Source organism: Lagopus leucura, unplaced genomic scaffold, assembly GCF_019238085.1.
Source record: "Lagopus leucura isolate 7727_CA_CO unplaced genomic scaffold, USGS_WTPT01 Super-Scaffold_100030, whole genome shotgun sequence".
NCBI classification, from domain to species: Eukaryota; Metazoa; Chordata; class Aves; order Galliformes; family Phasianidae; genus Lagopus; species Lagopus leucura.
In genome coordinates, this window is record NW_024962281.1 from 5,145,685 (window position 1) to 5,165,869 (window position 20,185).

General features: G+C 58.0%; 3 protein-coding genes across 6 annotated transcripts; 2 read left to right on the forward strand and 1 right to left on the reverse strand.

The window, feature by feature from the left end:
* The first annotated feature begins 841 nt into the window (after window positions 1–841).
* On the forward strand, window positions 842–2,460 carry SMIM3 (small integral membrane protein 3). The gene is made up of 2 exons (XM_042881660.1): window positions 842–915; window positions 1,658–2,460. The coding sequence occupies exon 2, from the start codon at window positions 1,659–1,661 to the stop codon at window positions 1,836–1,838; it is 180 nt and encodes a 59-aa protein (XP_042737594.1). The 5' UTR covers window positions 842–915; window position 1,658; the 3' UTR covers window positions 1,839–2,460.
* A 3,127-nt stretch (window positions 2,461–5,587) lies between these two features.
* GPX3 (glutathione peroxidase 3) lies at window positions 5,588–7,497 on the forward strand. Its single transcript, XM_042881555.1, has 5 exons — window positions 5,588–5,702; window positions 6,288–6,441; window positions 6,541–6,658; window positions 6,859–6,958; window positions 7,041–7,497. The coding sequence occupies exons 1-5, from the start codon at window positions 5,622–5,624 to the stop codon at window positions 7,245–7,247; spliced, it is 660 nt and encodes a 219-aa protein (XP_042737489.1). The 5' UTR covers window positions 5,588–5,621; the 3' UTR covers window positions 7,248–7,497.
* Window positions 7,498–7,618: 121 nt separating this feature from the next.
* TNIP1 (TNFAIP3 interacting protein 1) lies at window positions 7,619–18,426 on the reverse strand. 4 transcript variants are annotated; one of them, XM_042881552.1, is made up of 18 exons: window positions 18,342–18,426; window positions 13,710–13,880; window positions 12,951–13,073; window positions 12,757–12,836; window positions 12,597–12,665; window positions 11,605–11,796; window positions 11,324–11,418; window positions 11,150–11,231; window positions 10,866–10,958; window positions 10,698–10,763; window positions 10,451–10,582; window positions 10,249–10,377; window positions 9,984–10,106; window positions 9,696–9,821; window positions 9,273–9,353; window positions 8,972–9,166; window positions 8,794–8,884; window positions 7,619–8,532 (listed from the first exon to the last, which is right to left on the reverse strand). In XM_042881552.1, exons 2-18 carry the CDS (start codon window positions 13,849–13,851, stop codon window positions 8,507–8,509), a joined length of 1,845 nt encoding a protein of 614 aa, XP_042737486.1. In that variant the 5' UTR covers window positions 13,852–13,880; window positions 18,342–18,426; the 3' UTR covers window positions 7,619–8,506. The 4 variants fall into 4 exon arrangements, with proteins under 4 accessions (XP_042737486.1, XP_042737488.1, XP_042737487.1 ...); XM_042881554.1 differs by lacking the exon at window positions 18,342–18,426 and adding an exon at window positions 17,030–17,113 and having other exon boundaries at window positions 11,605–11,751; XM_042881553.1 differs by lacking the exon at window positions 18,342–18,426 and adding an exon at window positions 17,030–17,113 and having other exon boundaries at window positions 10,866–10,955.
* Between the last annotated feature and the right edge of the window lie 1,759 nt (window positions 18,427–20,185).

Sequence of the window (20,185 nt, forward strand, 5' to 3'; positions counted from 1 at the left end):
GCCACTCTTTACTGAGAAGTGAGCAGCACAGAACAACCCAGAGATCTGCTGATGTGTGTCAGGTCTGGGTGCTATGCTTTGCTGTGCTCTGCAGGCAGAGTGCATGAAGTCAGCTCCTGGGCATGGCACTGAGGTCCCTCTGTGTGAACCCTGCGGTGTCGTGCAGCTCCAGCAGCCGCCTGCCCTTCCTATGTGGCTGTGAAGGAAACCCGCAGCTGTGATGCTTCCTCTGCATGGCGATAAGACCCCGTGTGGCTTTATCCCAGGCTGCACCGGAGGCTGATGAGGGCTGAGCTGCTGTGGGCTCCTGCCCAGCTCTGAGCGTAGGGCTGCTGGGCTGGAGGAAGTGAACTGTGATGGTGCTCAGCTATGAAATGTCAATAGAATACAATGAAAGAGTGTCATGACCTGGGAGGAACACACAGGGACCATTGAGCCCAACCGTGGCTTCATACAGGAACACACAAATCCCATGGTTGAACGGTGTCCAAACGTTTCCTGAGCTCCTGCAGCTCGGCCCATACCCGTGCCCTGGGGGTCTGTTCCACGCTCACCGCCCTCTGGTGCAGAACCTTTTCCTGACCCTCCCCTGACGCAGCACCATGCCGTAACCCTGGAGTCGTATCACTGGTCCCACGGAGCATCCATCCCACATCCATCCCCACACCCCACAGCAGTGGCCGCGTTACCCCATCCCCTTTGTTCTCCCGCACACAGCGGGCTGCAGGGGCTCGGACTTCGCTCTGGAGAGTGAGTTCCCAGCCCTCTTTCCCCTCCGGGCCTCCTCCCCCACTCCCTCCCCCGCCCGGCCCCGCTTCCCCTCCCCGCCCCGTCCCTCCCCCGACGGCCGCCCCGGCTCCGCGCTCCGTGCCGGGGCCGTGTTCGGCGGGACGCTGCCTCCGCTCTGCGCCGCAGGTAGGGGACCGGCTCCGGGACGTGGGTACCGCCGTGGGATTCGCTTCGTGCCGCGCGGTGCTGCTCCCCGCCTCGAGCCACGCGTGGCCGTCGGCACCGCGCTTGGTCCCGAGAAGCTCGGAGCGCACCAAGCGGGCGTGGAGCAGCCCCGGAGTCCACCCGTGGGACCCCCGCCCCGTCGAGGAGGCGCTGGGAGCGCAGCCCACGCGTGTTTTCAGCGCGCTCGAGTTGCTGAGGAGGAGGGGAGGCACCGCGCTGGTGATGCCCACCGTGTGGTGCCGAAGCAGCGCTGCTAATTGAGCCGTTAATTGCGTGACTCAGCGGGAACTGGGGGGTTTGGGGAGCTGTGAGCACGGGCTGCGTGGCACCACGCGTTCCAGTGCTCTGCTTCCCCAGAGAGCTGCTTTGGGGCTGGACACCCACCGGTTGTCCACAGTGCCTCACTGCAGCATCGTTCTGCACTGCCAGCAGACCCCAAAGTGAGCGGGCGACTGGTGGGATGCCTGCTGGCAGCTTTGCTCCATCAGCTCCTTTAATTGCAGCAGCAATTAACAGGGAACATTTTTTTCCCCGGGCTTCCATCCAGCTCATCAAAGCACTCTGTAAATCCCACAGCGTCTCAAAAGAGCTTTGGCCAGAGCCTGTTTGCTCTGCAAAGAGCACATGCCCGAAGCTGGACGTGGTCTCCTTGGGGAGGCTTTGGGCTCTACAGCCCCATCACTGCTCTGTGTCTCCCTTTTAGGATGGACCTCCCTATCCCTGCTGATCCCGCTGCCCTCCCCAAGCACATCTTGGACATCTGGGTCATCGTTCTTATCATCCTGGCCACCATCCTTGTCATGACAGCCCTGTTGCTGTGCCCAGCCACAGCTGTCATCATCTACCGGGTACGGACTCACCCCACACGCAATGGCATCGTGTGAGGGAGATCAGCAGGACTCCCACCATGGGGCACCCCGAGAGTCGGGAGAGGATGGGGCTGGAGTGGGAGTGAACCACCGTGCTGCTGGGGAGCACAGCAGGATCTGGTTGTGTGGCATTGAGGACATGGAGGTGATGCCCAGCTGGAAGTGACTTGTTCTTGTAAGATAGCTTGCCTCTGCCATCTTGCAGCCATGTTATCCCATTGGGACTCTCCCAGTACCAGCAGCAAGGCAGCAAGGACCATAAATGCCTGGCATAGTTATTTCTCCAGCTGCTGGGGTGATTGGAAAAGAAGAGTCAAAGCCAGATGACGGATGTGGCTTCTGGTTGTGCATCCGTATTGCTGAAAGCATTGCTGCAGGAGCACATCCCAGCAGGAATGCAGCTGGCACCAGTGGTTCCATGTGTCAGATATCAACTGGAATTGCAGGAAACCCTGCAGGGTTCAGATCCTATGGGTCCAGTGGGACAGAGGAGTGTGGGAAGCTTCTGCCTCTGCCTGCATGATGTTGGAGCTGCGTCCCTTTCCCCGTGCCTTCCTATCAAACAGGCAGCAGAGGGTTCCCCCACAGGTACTGCCAGACCAAATAAGCTAATAGAAAATAAAATGACTGTATTCTATTTTGTCTGTATGTCTGTCTGTGTGTCGTGCAGCTCTGTCCATGTGGTTGGTGTCATCAGGGCGCAGCGCTTTGTCACAGCTTCCCAAACCCTTGCCCATCCACAAGCCCACTGGCACAGCCCCATGCTGTAGTGCAGCCCCTGCAGTGGGTGCGATGTAGGTCCAGGGCTGCTGTGTGTGGGACAGAAGCCCTGCGGCCAGACCAGCATCCTGGCATGACTCAACATGAGAATGTACGTAAGCAGTGAGCTGAATCAGGCTGGGATGTGGGAACGGTTGCTTAAATGCTGTGTGCACCGCTGCAGAGGTACATCCTCTCATTTTGGGCAGGGTTTGCTTTGGGGTCAGGGGAAAGCGCAGATCCCAGGGAGCAAGGAGATGTTCTCCTTTTGAGCTGTTGTACTGCTCTCCCCTCTCAAGTCGCCGAACTGAGCAAAGAACCAGATTTCTTCCTCCTTTGTTCCTCTTCCCTCCCTCTCTCGCTGGCACTCACAGTGTGCAGCTGGTGGTGGTCACGGTGCTGAGGCTCAGAGCAGCCCCTGCCTTGCTTTCCCCCATCCCACCCCACTGCCAGCAGCTGCTGCCTGGGACATGCGTGGTGTGTGGAGCAGAGCAGTATAACAGGAGGTGGACAGGCACAGAGCCGCAGCTGTGTTAGTGGTTTGAGGAGGAAGCCTGGCTTGAGGTAAGAGAGCAAAAAACAGCTGTTCCCACCTCCCTGAGTGCTTTTCTCCTGGGCCAGGGGTGCACGAGGGATTTCCTTTTGCGGCAGCGGAGATTTCTGGGAAGATTTGATCCTATTGCAAACATTTCCAGGAAAGGCATTGCGGAGCATTGCAAAGAAGGCTTTGTGAGCAGAGCCCGGAGCCACGTGAAGCAACATGGCAGCAGAAGGGAGAGCGGGGGGGAGCAGGGGCGCTTCCAGAGCATGACAAGGGGGGATTGCACACCTGCAACAAAAGTTCAGAGGTTGTGCTGGGATTAATGTTTTTCCACAGCCATGTGCTGGCTCCCGGGGTGTAGCAGAGGTGCACGGGTTCCCTGTCCCTTGCTGTGGCCTCTACAGCCTCTGATGTGCAGAAGGGATGAGCGGTACTGGAGGAGACGGGTATGGAGGCAATGGGTGTGGAGCACCTGGTGCTGACCCAAAGCCATACAGGGTAGGATGATGCTGTCCCACTGCAGCACCGGAGGTGGTGGTAGCAGGGATGAGACTGGAAGCACTGCTGGCCGTCTATCCCCAGCCCCTGCCAAACATCTGCAGCAGGCGGGGCTGGCTCCAGCAGAAAAACACCCAAGGAGGGAAGCTTCTGGGCAGCCAGCCTATCCCACACTCCCCTTGTTGGGGTGGGGGATGCTGCTCCAGCCTGGGCTTTGGGGTGACACAGGCAGGATCCCACTCAGCTATGGGGGTAGGGATCCATCGACCACAGCTTGTTGAACCCTTCCCTGTGCTTCAGTGCTCTCCCCAGGGAGGCTGGCCTGGCGTCAGGACCTAAGGAACAATTTATTTTTGTTTTGGTTTAGGAAAAGAAAAGGCGGTTCAGGAGCAGGTCAGCCCTTCCCTGCGTGCTGAGGCGATTTAGGGACGTGTGGAAGGGACGTGTCCACTTCTGCAGCACAGCTCTGAGTCCCTGTGCACAGCTGGAAACCCACCAGAGCCCCACACCAGCAATTAGGGGGTAATATAAGAATGGTGTGAAATAGCAGGGAGGGAACACAGCTCAAACAGCCCCACTGCTGTGTCCAGAGTGTTCCCTGCTATGGGGAATTAGAGAAGGGCTAAGCCACATCTCTACATGCTTAAAGCTTTAGGGAACACTGTGATTGAGGAACACGGAGGGACCTGTGGGTACATTGTCCCATGGCCAGGCTGTAGGGTCCCCTCCATTCCATTGTGCAGGGAGCAGACCCCGAGCCAGCTGTCCCCTGCTGCAGGCGTGACCTATCCGCTCTGTTCCTAGGACCAGAGGTTCACTGCTCTGAACCCTGTTTTCCTAATTAAGCAATCCCAGCTGTGTTCCATCAATCTGTGGTACTTCCCATCACTGACACCAAGCAACCCTGGGGCCGTTTCAGAGCCTGCAGCCCCATCCCAAGACATCGTGTCCCTGCCATGGGATGGGGATTGCTCCCCTGAGCCCACAGCATTGCTGCCCTTTTCCTTCAGTCCTCTGGATTTGGCAGGAAGCCCTGGTCTGGCCAGCACTGCTCTCATGCAAAGGTAAGGTCCAGCTCTGGTGCTGGAAGCTGTATACTCACTGTGTCTCAGGGCTCACCCGCTGCCACACTTTGTCCCAGGTCAGTGAACCCCTGACCACAGCCTCCCCCCCAGCTCCCCCAGAACAGTTCATCAGGCCATTTGGAGGGATTTAAAGGAATTTACACCTCATTGCGGATATTTCCTTTGGAGCCAGCCCAGGGTAAATGTTTGCATTCCCTGAGTGTGCAAGAAGGGCCTTGGAAATTCCTGTCCCTGAGGATAAGAGGATAAGGGACCGCAGGCTTCTGCCCTCGGCTTGTGACTGCAGCATCACAGCGGGGGCACTGTGGGGTCACCCAATGGAGCTCTCAACCCAATCTCCTGAAGGATGCTGATGGAGTGCTTTGGTCTCTGCACTCACTCGTCCCTATCCAGGGATGGCAGCAGGGTGTCACCTTGCCCAGGTGCTCCTTGCCAGGGTGAGGCTTTTAAATCCCATTGCATAAACCAGGATTTGAATCCCCAGGGGCTCATATTGCAGCCTGTGGGTCACACATCCCGGCCAAGCAGAGGCAGCACTGCCAATTGTCCCCTCCCACCCCAACATAATAAAAAATAAAAGAAAGAAAAATAGAATACAAACACTAAAACCCCCCCAAATAAACCAAAACACAATCAATCAAAGTAAAGGAAAAACAAACAAACAAACAAACAACAACAACAACAAAAAACCACGATGCCCCGCCGGCTGCGCATCGCCCGCCCCAGGGCGCACACACGGTTAACGGCGCGGCCCCCCGCCCTCTCCCCCCCCTCCTCCCCGCCGGCGCTTGGCCCGGCCCCGCGGCCCCGCCGCTATTTCCCCGGCGCCGGACCGGGTGCGGGCAGAAGGCGGTGAGCCCGAAACCCCTCCGTGCGCCGTCCCGGGGGTCCCCGCACCACCCGCCCGCCCCCGATATGGGGTGCCGAGCCGTCTGCGTGCTGGCCGTGCTGCTGGCCGGGCTCGTCCCGCTGGGGCAGGGCCAGGAGAGGGAGATGGTAAGGAGTGGGGGGCAGCGGAGGGGTGCGTGGGGCAGTGCCGAGGAGGGAGGGGTACAGAGCTTTGTGTCCCTGCTCTGCTGCCCGGGCTGGGCGCTATTCCCAGCGCCGTGTGCGCGGAGGAAGGCAGGATACGGCCCGGGGCGGCGGAGCTCCCCGTGACTCTGTCTCCTGCCAGCTCCTAAAATAGCCCCCTACGGTGCCGGGCACCTCGGTGGGCACGGCCGCCCGCTCCCCCCGTTAACCCCCTCACCGCGCAGCTCCGAGCGCGGCCGTCCCTCGGTCACCGCGGTGCGTCCGTCCGCGGCGCCGCGTCCGCCGGGGAGGAGGGGGGGGGGCGTTCTCGTCCCCGCTGTGGCGCGGCCCCCCTTTCGCCTTCCCGGGACTCTGCAGCCGGGTAAACATCCCCGCCGCTGCAGCAGCCGCTCCCGTAGGATGGGTCTGCGCACATCTGCACGTGTGCGTGCACCTCCGTACGGCACCCACTCTGCTGCCGTGACACGTCCCTCGTGTCCTACGTGGTGGCCAGCGCTGTCGTGGCACAGTGACGGCCCCCAGCCCGGCCCCACAGCCTGCTCCCCATAGGTGAAATGCTACGACTCCGTGCGGGGCACCATCTATGACTACGGGGCGCTAACCATCGATGGGGACGAGTACATCCCCTTCCGAAAGTACGCGGGGAAGATGGTGCTCTTTGTCAACGTGGCCACGTACTGAGGGCTCACCCTGCAGTACCTCGGTAAGGCCCCCAACCTGCCCTGCACTGGGAATGGGGTGACAGCGATGCAAAGGGCCTGGATTCCCCTAACCTAACCTATCCCCGGCTCTTTGTCTGCAGAACTGAATGCACTACAAAATGAGCTGGGGCCCTATGGACTTGTCGTCCTGGGCTTCCCTTCCAACCAATTTGGGAAGCAGGAGCCTGGTCAGAACTCTGAGATCCTCCCTGCACTGAAGTGAGTACTGGGGATGAGAAAGGTGGGGTATGGAAAGGCTGTGGCAACGTGGGAGGGTTCATCCCCAGCTGGAGGATGAGGTTTTAGGGTCCCCTGCCCAACTTGGAGATGAGATTTTAGCGTTCCTTGTCCATCCTGAGGATGAAGTTTGGGGTTCCCACACGTCGCACCTCTGCCTGCTGTCCCCTTGTCCCCCACAGGTACGTGCGGCCAGGAGGTGGCTTCGTCCCCAACTTCCAACTCTTCCAGAAAGGGGATGTGAACGGGGCCAAGGAGCAGAAGGTCTACAGCTTCCTGAAGGTGGGTGCTGTGCCAAGGGTGGAGGGCAGCACCCAGATTTTGGGGGTCACGCAGCACTGACGCATCCCCTCCCTCTTTGCAGAACTCCTGCCCTCCGGTGGCAGAGGAGTTTGGCAACCCCAAGAACCTCTTCTGGGAGCCACTGAGGAACCACGACATCAAATGGAACTTTGAGAAGTTCCTGGTGGGCGCTGACGGGGTGCCCATCATGCGCTGGTACCACCGTGCCAACATCGCCACCGTCAAGAACGACATCATTGCCTACATGCGGCAGCAGCGGGGCCAGTAGCCCCCCAGCTCAACCCCCTGCAGCCCCCAACCTGGCCCTGGGGAACTGAGGATGACATTTCCATGAAGGCCTGGCCTGAAAGCCCCCACCATGGGGTGGGCTCGGCCTGATCCTGCCCGGGTGCAGTGCAGCCCTTCAGTGCATTCAGGCTGCCCGCACTGTGCAGGGATGTGCTCCTCTCTCAGCCCTGGGGGCCGACTCCCAGTGCTCCAACCCCACAGCAATGCCAAATAAAGGCTCTGCAACCGCACTGCTCTGCTTGTTGCTTGTCACCACCAGAGGGTGGGATGCTTTATGGGATGGGGTCAGTGCTTCCCAAGGGGATGACAGCTACACCCCCACCCCCCCAGCCAGAGTGGAGTGTCTCCAGCTGGAAATCTCTGTGTGTTTATTAATTACAGCACACACATTTATCACTACAGCTCTGAGCTCTGCAGGCTAAGCTCAGCCTTCTCCTGGCTGCCCTCATGCCGGGTCACAGAGCGGGGCAAGCGCTCGGGTTTCAGTCCAGAGCACAGAAGGGAAAAATAACAGGCAGCAGCCAGGCAGGAGGAACGCTGCCGAGCAGCACCTAGAAACAAGCACAGCTGCTGCTGGCACGCGCATGACACCGACGGCTGTATTTTTTCCCCTGCAGCTTTGTTTTTCTGGAGCAGGATTGGCTCCAGGGAGCGGGGGATGCATAGAGCTGAGCCCGGGGCTGGGCAGGGCTCAGATAAATGAATGTTGACCGCTTGCGCAGTGAGCGGGTTCATGTTTTGCTCTGGACACGTGGTTACATCTGAATCAATCTGGGCAAACAGTCTGAGACAACTCCCACCTCGAGTACTGCACTGAGACTCTTCCGGCGAAAACACACTTTTAGAATGAGAACAGATTCAGTTCCAGTCCTTAAATAAATACATCACCAAGCACTCTCGGTGCGGGATCCATCTGGCCACAGGTGCTCCCAGCACCAGGAGGGGAGAGATGCTCCACCGCTGGCAGAGATGCTCCAGGAACAGAGGGAGCGCGGCTCCTTTTCCTGGCTCAAGATCCCAATGCCAATCCTTCAGGTGGAATGAGATGGCCATGCCATCCACAATCCCTCTGCCACCACTGTGGCCTCTCTGGCCCCAGGCGTGCATCCACTGTGTGCAGATACAGTGAGCAATCAGCTGGAGGAAGGTCCTAGCTCTACATACACGGGCACACACACACATCCTGCTTCTCTTCTGCCATCAGCCCCCATTGCAGCACAGCGACGCCGCTCTTCGGCATCATGGCAGCGCAGGACCTGCCTGGTCTGGGACACAAGAGACACAGCATGGAGTCAGCACGCTCCTCAGCCACCACCCCATGTGTGACATGGGGACAGAAGGCTGGGATGTGCTGCAGGGCCCCAGGGGGATGCGATGCAGGACAGCAGGGGGACGCCACCATCAGGATCCAGCCCCCCACCACCCATTCCCACTCCCCCTACAGGATGCCCAAACCCATGGGATCTGAAGGGAACCCCTCCAGCTAACCCGTCCTATCCCTGCCCAGGCGCCGGGCTCAGCCTTACCCAAGTCCTTGGGGACGGGTTTCACCCCAGGCACTGCTGTGGCATTCTGGCTGCGGGCCATAGCACAGGGCGGGCGCCAGGGGTATTCCGGCTGGAAGAGATGGGAATGGGATCGATGAATGACTGTACATGTGCATCACGAGCCCCAGACCTGCTCTGTGTTCCCCGTTGTGCTCACTGGGGGATAATGGTGGAAGTTCTGTCCCTGCGCGTGCTCGCCCTGCAGTGCTGGTGGGTAGCGGATCTGCTGCCATTCGTCGTAGCCATGGTACATGGGGTGAGGCACGGGGGGGCTGTACTGGTACTGGTACACAGGGCACGCGGGGCCCAGTGGTCCTGGCACTGGGTCAGGGTGCAGCCTCTCTCCAGAAGCCTGTGAGAGGCCAGGAGAGATGGTGAGAGCCTGAGGACAGCCCAGAGTAGTCCCAGCCCTCTCCTGTGCCAGGCCCTCCACCAGAAAGTGCTTTTCACCATCCCACCTGTTTGTGCTGTTTCAGCATCTTCTTCAACTTCTCCTTCTCCTCCTTCTCTCTCTGGCAGTCATCCTTAGAGGCACGCAGCTGGGGGTGAGGAGGGGTTAGTGCAGAGTGGGGCAAGGAATGCTGCCGTGCCCAAAGCAGACTCACAGGAAAAGTGCAAGAGGCAGAGAGAAGAGCCCTAAACCTCTCCCCACGGGCACAGCTGGGCTTGAGAGATCTCTGTGCCAGACAGGATGGGAGGGCACTGCCACCCACTTGATAAACTTCAGCCCCTGCATTAGGCTCTGGCAGGGATAAGCAGCAGTAAAACCACCTCTCTGTCCCCCCTGTCCCTGCTCATCCCTGCTCTGAGGTGTGTGATGGGGCTGCGACACAGGAGATGAGCATCTCCAACTCGTCCATGAAGGATGCAGTGCTGCTCACCTGGTTGTTGGACATGGCCAGCTGCTTCTGCAGCTTCTCCAGCTGCTGTTTCAACTCCTCCTTCTCCTCGTTCATCCTCTCCCTGTCACTCCTCTCCCTCTGGAAGTCCTCCTCGAAGATTTTCACCTGGTGGAAGGCAGAGCACTGGGTGCACCTGGTCTCTGTGTTATAAACCCCAACCGCAGTGGCTGTGCCAAGTCCTGGGCACACCTGGTACCATTACAGTCCCTCTGGTGAAGTACCACAGGACGCTCTGCTCTGGCCTCCCTCCCACCCCTCTGGCCCTACCTGCTGCTTGAGCAGCTCATTCTGGGTCAGCAGTTCCTGTGGTGGCACCTTCCCAGCTGGCTCCAGAGTGCCAGCGAAGATGGGTGGGGGGGAGGCCTGGACATTCAGTGCCTCCTCCAGTGCCTGAAGAGGGAGAGAAGTGTGAGTTAAAGTGGGTGACATCTCTGGGGTTGCATCCTTGGAGAACCGATGGGGATGGGATGGGCATCGTCTGATACTGTCACTGCAACAAAATGGTGGCAGGGACCATTCTGCAGCTTCCTACCTTATTCAACCGCTGGATCTCCTTCTCCTGGTACTCCCTCTGCCTGGTGACTGGCGCCAGCTGTTCCTGCAGGAAGCGCATCCTCTGCTGCAGGTCCCGCACCTCCATGCCCAGCCGGTCCTTCTCTGCCTGCAGAGATGGAGTCAGCCAGGGAAGGGCGATGGGTTTGGCAACTGCCTACTGCTCTTCCCAGGGGACTTGCCTCCTCCGTTTCGATCCGGGATTTGGCCAGCAGCAGCTTGCGGTCAAAATCCCTCTGCTTCTGCTCCCTCTCTGACTCCAGCTCAGTCAGTGCCCGCCGCGCCTCGGCCAGCTCCTGGTGTAGGTCTGTCATCTGCCAGCAGGGAATGGGAATGCTGGGATGGCCTCAAGCCCCTTCTCCATGCTGGGTCTCATCTGAGCATCCCACGTGCCCAGCAGATGTGTGCAACCTGAGCCCCAAGTCCTACCTTCTGCTCATACTTCTGCTTCATGGCTCGGAAGTGCTGGTCCCACTGCTTGTTCACTTCCAGCAGCTGTGGATACAGAGTGCTGTTTGCAGGAGTGCACCCTGTGCCCCTGCAGCCCAAATCCTGCTCCTCTTATGGGCTGTGTCTCAGTCTCAGCCTCATCCTCACCTCCCGGCGCTGGTGCTCCAGGATCTTCACCTTCTTCTCCTTGGCCTCCAGCTCTCCTCTGCCTGCTGCCTTCTCTATTACCACCCCGCTCTGCTGCAAGTGCACACACAGTGACCTCAAGCTTTTGCAAGCCATTTCCCTCTCCACCACCAACCTCACCCCTCAACACCCTGAGGAGTTGCACCAGTCCTACTGAGACAAACTGGAGAGAACTGAGATGAGGCCATGGGGATTTCTGCCTGCCCCCTGCCCAGCCCTGCCCGAGGTCCGTGCTCTCCCCACACCTGTTGCTGCTCGGCTGCCTCTCTCTTTGCGCTCTCCTGGTTGCTAAGGGTCACCATCCTCCGCAGCTCCTGGTTCTCACACCTGCAGGCAGAGACCCCTGGGGTCAGTGGGGAAAAACCTCTAGGGTGCCTCATCCTGCCTCCCCACCCACCCCCCATGCTGGCTGCCCTCACCTGAGCTTCTCCAGTGCTTGGTTTCTCTGCTCCAGGTCCCTCTCCAGCTTGGTTCGCAGCTCCTTGTTCTCTGTGTGCAGTGTTTCGCACAGAGTCTGCAAGGTGAATGCCAGCAGTGTGAGGATCCCCCAGCACACAGCTTTTACTGGGGTTGCCACCCCTAGTCTCCCCTTGGATGTCCACCAGGCACAAGAACCTTTGTCATTCCCAGCCGTCAAACTCCACAGAATGAAAAAAAAAAGGAAAAAAAGTGGAAAAACAAACATCCAAGCCTCACTCACCTGCAGGAAGGACGTCCTCTGCTCGTTCTTGTGCACCTTGGAGGCCAGGCGCTTCAGCTCGGAGGCCATGTAGCCCATGCGCACGAAGACCTGGTCCTTGCTGGCCTCACGGGCACAGCCACTCAGTGTGCTCTCCAGCTGCTGCAGCTGTGGCAGAAGGTTGGCATCCTCATGGGGCAGTGGCTCCAGCTCCTGCACGAAGCTCTGCATCACTCTCTGCTCAGGGTTTCTGCTCCTTCCCCTCGTCTTCCCCTCAGGGCTCTGTGTGTCCTTGGTACACCGTGGGATTTAACGCTGCCTTGGGGAGCGCGCATCGGGCGCACCCTGCAGCGTCACGGCACATCCCCACCTACACACAGGGGGTGTCCCCAACGGGCTCATCCTCCCTTTTTGTACCATCACCTAGGAGACTTGTGGCAGCACTGGCACAACACAGCCTGACCCGGTTGACTCTGTGCTGTAATCACAATGGCACACCTTCACGGCACCACTCCCAGCCCCACTGACTCATCACTGCCCTCGGGAATTCCCCAGGCATCCCTTCCTGTCACAGCTGTCCCCCCCCCCCTCCCTGTGCCCTGTGCTCAAGGATAAACTGAAACTGCTCCAGGAGGGAGTGCTGCAGGGCATGCCGCTGGGATGGCATGGTGAGGCAGGGTATGGCCATGATGCTGGAGTCACTGTCCCTGCCTTCTTCCCTTCCAGAGCACACAGAACTGCAGCAGATGGAGGTGACAGCAGCAGCCAAGGGGACATTCAGCACACAGCACACACTGTGCCCAGGTTGGGGCAGGCCTTGCCAGCAGTGGTGCACAGCGCTGGTCTAACCACTGGCTCTGAGAGGGGAGCACCGAAGCATTCAGCTCCTTGGGCTGTCGCTGTCACTGTCACAGCACTCTGACACACCGGTGCTCCCCTTGCCCCCGAGCCCACTGTGCACTGTAAGAAGCCTTGGGCCATGCAGTTCCTCCTGCCCACATCCCAACACTCACCACTCTGCCACTGTCCTGGGGACAGCCCTGTGGTTCTGCAGCCACCACCTCAAACTCTGATGAGGAGCCCTGTAATGGGAGCAGCGTGGTCAGCTCCAGCTGGGAGTGGCACAGCCCCTGCTGCACCCCCTCTCTTCTCAGCCCCACTTTCACCACTCACACTCGGGGATTTCCGTGTTCCTGTGTCCGGCTGGGCACTGCCTGGGGCAGCTAGGGCAGAGCTGTGCTCAGGGCCAGCGACTGCAGGAGGAGAGAATAGGCACACATCAGACCTCCTTCACAACCTCTGCCTTGCCCCGAGCTCAGCTCCTGGGCTGTCAGGTTCCCTCTGCTCAATGAGATCCCATCTCCAACCTCCAGTTTCCACCAGCTCCTCCAAAGCAGACGATGCTATCAGCATCTTGTTGTCCTTCACGAGGTCCTCTGCCTTCTGCCGCAGCTTGGATGCCTCCACCTGAGACTCCTCCAACAGCTCTCCTGGGGGGCAGCAGAAAGGTGCTCACCAAGGGCACTCCCCAAGGACACTCCCCCCTACCCACAGCACCCACACTGCTGCAGCCACAGCCATCAGCCCCTGCTTGGGTATGAGGTCTGTTTTTACCCAACAACATCTCCTCCTGACCAAATCCTGGGGCCAAGCTGTCTTTGTGGCACACAGCTGCAGGTTCCTCATACTGATGCAGGGAGGATTGGTTCCAGGAGATGGAACAGCAGCACTACATTTGTACACCTCCCACAAGAGCCCAATTTAAGCCTGGGTAATGTACAGTCAAGGCTGCAAGCCTCAGGGCACCAAACAGCATGAGCCCCAGGCAAGGACATGACAGACAGGGATCAGGAAGGAGGTGGAAGTTCAGCTGCTGAAGCAGAAGGACTCGAAAGCAGAAGTTGGGTCACGGGACTGAAAGAAAAATATGGGGTGGATAGGAGAAGGGGGATAAAGAGGAAAAGGGGGTGGCACAACTGCAAAACACCCCAGGAGCTTAAAAAGGTCTCAGTCCTTCCACATCCCATGGTACAAAGACTCATGAATGCCACACAGGCTGCAAAGCTGAGGCTTTTCAGAAACCAAACCCCATCCTCTGGGTCTGGTATCCACCGTGCAGTGATTACCAATGGATTTGATCCCCTGCATCCTCTCCTTCAGCCGGGCGTTCTCCTCTATCAGCCGCTCGAAAGCCGTGGATCCATTTTCCTCCGTGCCCCCGCCAGGGTCGTAGATGCGGTAGGGTCCCCTCCCTTCCATGGCCGCCATTCAGCCGCCCACCTCCCAGCCCGGCATCCCTGCAAGGAACAGCAAGCAAGTCACCCTCTTGCCCTGGCTGCCACCGCAGTCCCCACTGCAGCACCATACCAGGTGAAGGCACTGCGCTCTGCACGCTCCGCTCGCGCCCGCCCTGTGCGAGTGACAGCACCGGGGTGACTCAGGGCCACGAGAGCTGTCACATATGGTAGCACTGCTGGCAGCCCTCGTGCCGTGTGGATCACAGCTCAGCAGACACAAAGGTCCCCACGCCGCCCCAACCACCTGCATTGCTGAGGGACGGAGGCCCCGCTGGATGCTGCAGCTTGGGACATCGCCTGCATGCAGTGCTGCTAGTCAAGGAAAACAACCGGGGTTGGGCTTTTGTTTTGCTGCAAGAAGCTTTTTTCCTGCTGGGTTTGAAAGCGGTTGAAGTGATGGGAACCTTACAGTGAAGTCACAATTTCCATCCATGCAGCAGGGCAAACAAACAATGAACTAAAGCAACACACAGAGCCTGACAACATCGTACTGGAAAGCCCCTCAGACAGAGATTTCCGCAAACAATTGTCAACAAAACAAAGGGAAATGAGAAAAAAAAAACCAAATCCTTCCAGTCTGCTCCTAAGCGCTACTCATGTTGAAAATGAAAAGCCGTGCATGTGTGGGTGTCCCAGTCACACTCCTTGCACTCGTGGCAGTGGGAGCAGGTTCCCAGCCCAGCTGTTGTCCTTACCCTGCAGGTGACAGCTCAACAGCCAGAAGGGCACTGAGCAGCTGCGCCCAGCTAATGGGGAATGGAGGCTCCTGGGGGGCATTTTTGAAGAGGAAGCCCTGATTTCAGACCAGTACCCACATCGCATGCCATCTGGCCAGGTCACAGAGGATGGTGACTGCCCAGAAGCAGAGGGGACATCCTAGGTGACAGCTGCCACCTGGCAGCATCCACAGCAGGAGCAGCAATTAGCGCTCACCTTGTCAGGAGGTAATTATCATACAGCACATCTGACAGCAGTGGCATGTCCCCTCCAGGGAGATGGCACGGCAGGTGCCTCACTCACGTGGGCAGCATGCAGGATGGGGACAGCAGCACACACAGGCTGGGGACCTGGACTGGGGACTGTGTGGTCACCATGTGCTGCTTCAGGTGCAAGCATGGGGCTTTCAAAGTAGCTGGCCAGCATTGTGCTCCTACAGCCAGCACCTTGGTGGCACACACACCACATCCCCTGCTCTCCTGTCCCCTGCTCTGACCCTGTACACAAGGAGATATGATATGAAACATCCCAACGTGACTCACAGCACTAAATCCAACAATGGCCAAGCACACAATCCAAAGCCTCCATAGCCTCTGCTTAACTCCAAAACCCACAATTCTGACATGGATTTCCCTATCCAAGGGCCATCTCAAAGACTGCAATGGCCATATCGAAACCACAGCTGTATAGATTTGCAATGAAGATCCCACATTTCACTAAAAACAGAGTAGGAGGGAGAATAAAATAGACATGTCAACAGCTAACTCAAGTCAAGCTGCTGGGTTTCGGGTAGGTTGGGTGTGTTGTTCTTAATCAAACCACTGAGGTCTTTCCATGACTCCTTGCTGGCCACTGGATGCTCATCAGCAGGGAGGCAAAAAGGCCTTTGGTAAAGGTGCCAGAAGGTGCAGACAGAGGCTGTGAGACTCTGTGGTCACCATTGGGGTTTTGGTGCCCATGGGCAGGTTGTGGGTGCAGGCGGGGCAGCGGAACCTTGGGGTGGTGAATTTTGGTCACAGCTCAGCAAAAGGAGAGAATGACAGAGTGGGTGGGCAGGGAGACTCCGAGGTGTTTATGTAGCTTGAGAGTGAGGCAGCGCTGAAACCATGGGCTGGTTGTGGTGCTGCCAGGTCCCTATGCAATGGAAGAGGAGACAAAGCACATCCCCTCTGTGATGTCTGAAATGCTCAGGAGGATACTGGCTTGTATCTCCATCCCTGCAGCAAAGCAAGGCTTGCTGCAGCAGCATCTTGGTGCTGCCTGCTCTGTTCCTCTCCCCAGAGCCTGGAGGCTGTCACACACAGCTGTATCACAGCTCTCACCAAGCAAGGAAGCCAGCAAGGCTCAGTGCTGCCACCCTCACTGCTCTGCACAGCACTGGGGCAAAGCACACTGCTCCTATGGCAATCAGTGCCAGCAGCAGAAGGCTGCAAAGCTGTGCTAGCAAAGTTGCCCCCCCCCCCCCCCCGGCACCCAGAGCGAAGGGATTGTTGTTCTCAAAGCACTGAGATCTGCAGTGCTACAAGAGATGGTTCGGCTGCCTCCACCCACGGTGTTTTGCAGCAGCTGTTGGCAAGCAGCAGCCCACAGCCCCGTGCCAAACAGGTCGGGCCAAAAGGGCATCTTTCAGAGCCAGGAAGGATGTCAAAGGGTGCTAACCCCCTCTCCTTTGATTGCACACTTTGCAGAGCCACATACAAGGCTCCCAAGGGCTCGCCTTGCTGGAACCTTCCTGCCTCCACAAAGTGCTCTGTGCTCAAGGTCTGCTCTCACAGCCCAGCTGTCTGTAAACAAACGTGCACTTTGGCAGGACGTGCGGCAGCACAGCGCTGCCTCTTCGCCCAGGAGGGTGGAAATAGCGAGCTATGGGAGGAACACTGCGCTATGGGGTGCAAAGCGTGCACACCAGGAATCCAGAATCGGGGTAGGCACGGCACAGCATCCCAGCAGAGCACGGCACCTGCTCGTGTTCCAGCCCCAAAAGGCCCATATCAGTGAGCAGAGCCGTGGGGTTTGGGAAACCCCGCTGTTGTGCAACCCGATGCCGGGTTGCGGTGCGTTCCGCGATGGGGCAACGCGAGGCACGCAGCCACGCCGAGCCCGGAGCCCACGGCCCCGCCGGCCGTCAGCAACGGGAACGTTCCGAATGGACGCGCCTGGGGTGTTCGGGAACGCGGAGCGGTGAGAAGCACCCCGGCACCGCTTCGCCCCGAGGGGAAACCGAGGCACGGCGTCACCGCGCGACGGACGCACTGAAAGACGTTCATCCCAACTGCGAGCGGCACGACGGCCCCGGGGATGTCACCGCCGCACGCAGCGACAGCCGCCCCGTTTCAGACGAAGTCGGTTCAGTGTCCCAGCAGAGGACAGCCGTGCGCCTCCGGGACCGCCTCCCCATCCAACCCGACCCCACCGAGCCGCTACGAGCCCACCTGCAGCCGCGGGGCTCCCGGCACCGCTCCGCCGCGCTCCGCCGCCAGCACGGGAGGAGGAAACGGCGCGGCAGCGTTGGGCCCGCCCTCGGGAAATTCCCAGCATGACGGACAGGCGCCGCAGCCAATCGGAGCGGGCGGTGCGGGCTATAAAGAAGGAGGGTGGGGGCGGCTGGGGCAGTGGGGTGTAATGGCGGGCGGGGGAGGTTTGTATTTTGGGTTCTGTGCGCTGCTCGTCCTCGCTCTTAGGGGCATTGAGGGGTGCGGGGTCCCGGCCTTTCTCCATCTGAGGGGGTTCTCTGTGAGAGGAGAGACAGGCCAGAGCTCTCAGCCTTTCAGCTGGCTTGCAGAGAGACAAAATGGCTTCTCGCTGCCTTCCTGAGGGCTGGTGCAGGTCTCTGCCGCAGAACCAGGCGTCCCTCGCGTGAGCGCTGAGCCCGTCCTTCCTCAGCCAGGGCAGCGAGAATTCCCCAGTGAGTCTAATTACAGAGGAGTGATTACAGCCCTTCGGCTGCAGCACCGATTAGCAGCAGGCTGACTGAGCTGCTGCTTTGTTTGTCGCCTGCTTGCTAACAGCAGCATCAGCCAGAGGAGCAGGACTGCAGGGAACGCCTCTTGGCTTCTGCAATACTCTGGGGCTTGCCAAGTTGCTACCTGGTTCTCTGTCCTGGTTTTGCCGTGAGGGAGGTGTCTGGTATTCAATAAACAGAGGAACTGCTGTAAGCAGCTGTCCTCCTTCTGTAGGGGCCTGCTGTGCTCATGGGGTGGCCTTCACTTGGAGCTGTTTTCCAGCTGTCTCAATCCTGGCTTCCTAGGCTCTGTGCTGTTCCATTGTTTCCTGGCAATTTGAGGTTTTTGGGGCACTGCCTGGGTTATAAAAAGTAAAAGAAAACAAATTCTGTTCCCACTGAATTCAATGCCCTGCTTGTTTTCCTCTCTGAGCAGGATATCGCCCTTGAAGCCTGGCTGGGTTGTGGGAGGTGCTGGAACCCTGATGTGCTGTGTGAGTGTGCCATGTCCAAGGTCTCATCGAAGGACGGGATGAAGAGCTGAGCAAGCCATATTTCCCTTTTTCTCCATCAAATTCCTTGTTTTCCTCCAGAGACCCAGAACTGTTCTGTGAACCCTCAGAAATCTTGGCTTTCACGCTAAACAAAATCCCACAGACCCAGAAAGCATCTTGTTTATAAAAGTGTCCCAGCCTGCAATAAATAGCCAAGCCCTCTTCTATTTCTCACAGCTCTGAGCTGACAGCCAAAAGCTGCTCGCCTTCCCCTCTGCTCCATCCCAAGAGAAGCATCCTGCCACTCACCTGGCTGGGCACGAGGGGCTCGGGGAGCGAGAGCCTGTTGGTCCGGGTGCTCGGTCCTGGGTGCTGCGATCCCCGACTGCAGGAAGGCTGGCCCAGCTGAGTTTACTTTTAGGCATGGAGAAGGGGAATTCCCCATGATGGAGGCCCCAGACAGCCTCTGGGTGGTTTTGATAGGCAGCCAGGCACCACTTAAAGGGCTCTCCTGTGCCATTCCTTCCACACTGAGGGGCCGCTGAGCAGTGTCAGGTATTAGTCAGCAAAAGGGGGGTGTCATGGGGGCTGTGACTCACTTTGAGGCTACTAGAGAAACTGATTACATCATCGTCATCATTTGATTTCTGAGCGATTTCACCAGGTTTGCAAACAGTGGGCTCTTCTCCCCAGGGAACCTGCTGCATCTTGTGATGCTGATGTTGTGCCACACGCATTTCTGTCCTGTGTATGGCAGTCTCTGGAACCAAAACAGGAGGATAATTCCATTTGGGAGAGCAGGGAAGTGCTGTCTTTGATGCAGAAGCCAGAACTGCAGGGAGTCCTCAGTGGCCATCCACTGAGATGATCAGAACCAAGTCTGGAGCTGGCTGGTGCTGGGGATTTGTGTTGCTATTTTAGAAGCTGAATACAGTTCCTGAGCTCCTTAGCTGTGGCCTCATTGTACCTGTGTGCTGCTGGGGCAAGAGCTGGCTCACTGACTGCCTGGGGGTCCTGGAAGCAGAGGATTGTTCTCCAGCACTGTGCTGCTGCATAGATGCCTGCTGGCTTCCTTTGTGTTTTCCCCAGCTGCTCTTTGTACTTCTGCCTGAGGTCACCAACCCAGATTGGCCCAGAACAAATTTCATTCTGAAAACAGCAATCAGGACAGAACTGTTACCAGAGGCTTGTGGTCCTGCTGGTTCTTCCTCATTCCCTTGGTTCTTTTGTGCTTGCAAGAGAGAAAACCCACAGAATCATAGAATGATTTGGGTTGGAGGAGACCTTAAAGATCATCTAGTTCATCTGTAGGCAGGGATACCTCCCTCTATACCAGATTGCTTACAGCCCCATCCAGCCTGGCCTGGAATGCTTCCAGGGAGAGAGCATTCACAATCTCACTGGGTAACCTGTTCCAGTGTCTCACCACCCCCACAGTAAGGAATTTCTTCCCAGTATTTAGTCTAAATCTACCCTCTTTCAGTTTAAAATGGTTTCCCCTTGTCCTGTCACTACATGTCTTTATGAAAAGTCCTTCCCCAGCTTTCCTGTAAGCCCCTTCAGGTCCTGAAGGCCGCTGTAAGGAACCCCCAGAACCTTCTCTTCTCCAGGCTGAAGAGCCCCAGCTCTCTCAGCCTGTCCTCATAGGGGATGTGCTACAGCCCTCTGATCATCAAACACCTGATAGCGACTGCAGTTCAGAAGCATGTGAGCGTAGCTATGAGATGTGTTTTTGCATACTAGGGTTTTTTGTTTGGGGAAGACCAGGCTCAGTACCTTTAGCTGAGGTTCATTCACGTGAGGGCACTCTCACTGCTTCTGTGCTTTCCTCTTGCCCCTTCCTCCTGCTGATTTCAGTTCAATGCTACTTTCCTTTCGGTTGTGCCTACTCAACTGGGAGCATGTGCATATCCAGCCTTGGAGATCCCAAGTGGTACTGACCCAGCAGTCCAAGGTGTCTGATAAATCCATCTCTTCTAAATGCTTCCAGGCAAACTCAGCACATTGCAACTCAAAGGCTGATTGGTTTTTGGACTTCAGCGAAGCTGAGTGAACTTCAGCGAACTCCAGCAAAGACCAATGAACCCAAGCAGACTTCAGCAAACCCCAGGGAAGACCTGTGGGTTCACATGCCCTGCCTTCATGGGCTTCCC

Excerpts from the sequence above, each read along its gene's own strand:
- SMIM3 (XM_042881660.1), top strand. The coding sequence starts at position 1,659 with ATGGACCTCCCTATCCCTGCTGATCCCGCTGCCCTCCCCAAGCACATC.
- TNIP1 (XM_042881552.1), bottom strand. The coding sequence starts at position 13,851 with ATGGCGGCCATGGAAGGGAGGGGACCCTACCGCATCTACGACCCTGGC. Across the intron at positions 10,959-11,149 it reads AGGCAGCCGAGCAGCAACAG|CAGAGCGGGGTGGTAATAGA; the intron begins GTGTGGGGAGAG and ends GTGCACTTGCAG. Across the intron at positions 10,764-10,865 it reads TGGAGCACCAGCGCCGGGAG|CTGCTGGAAGTGAACAAGCA; the intron begins GTGAGGATGAGG and ends CTGTATCCACAG.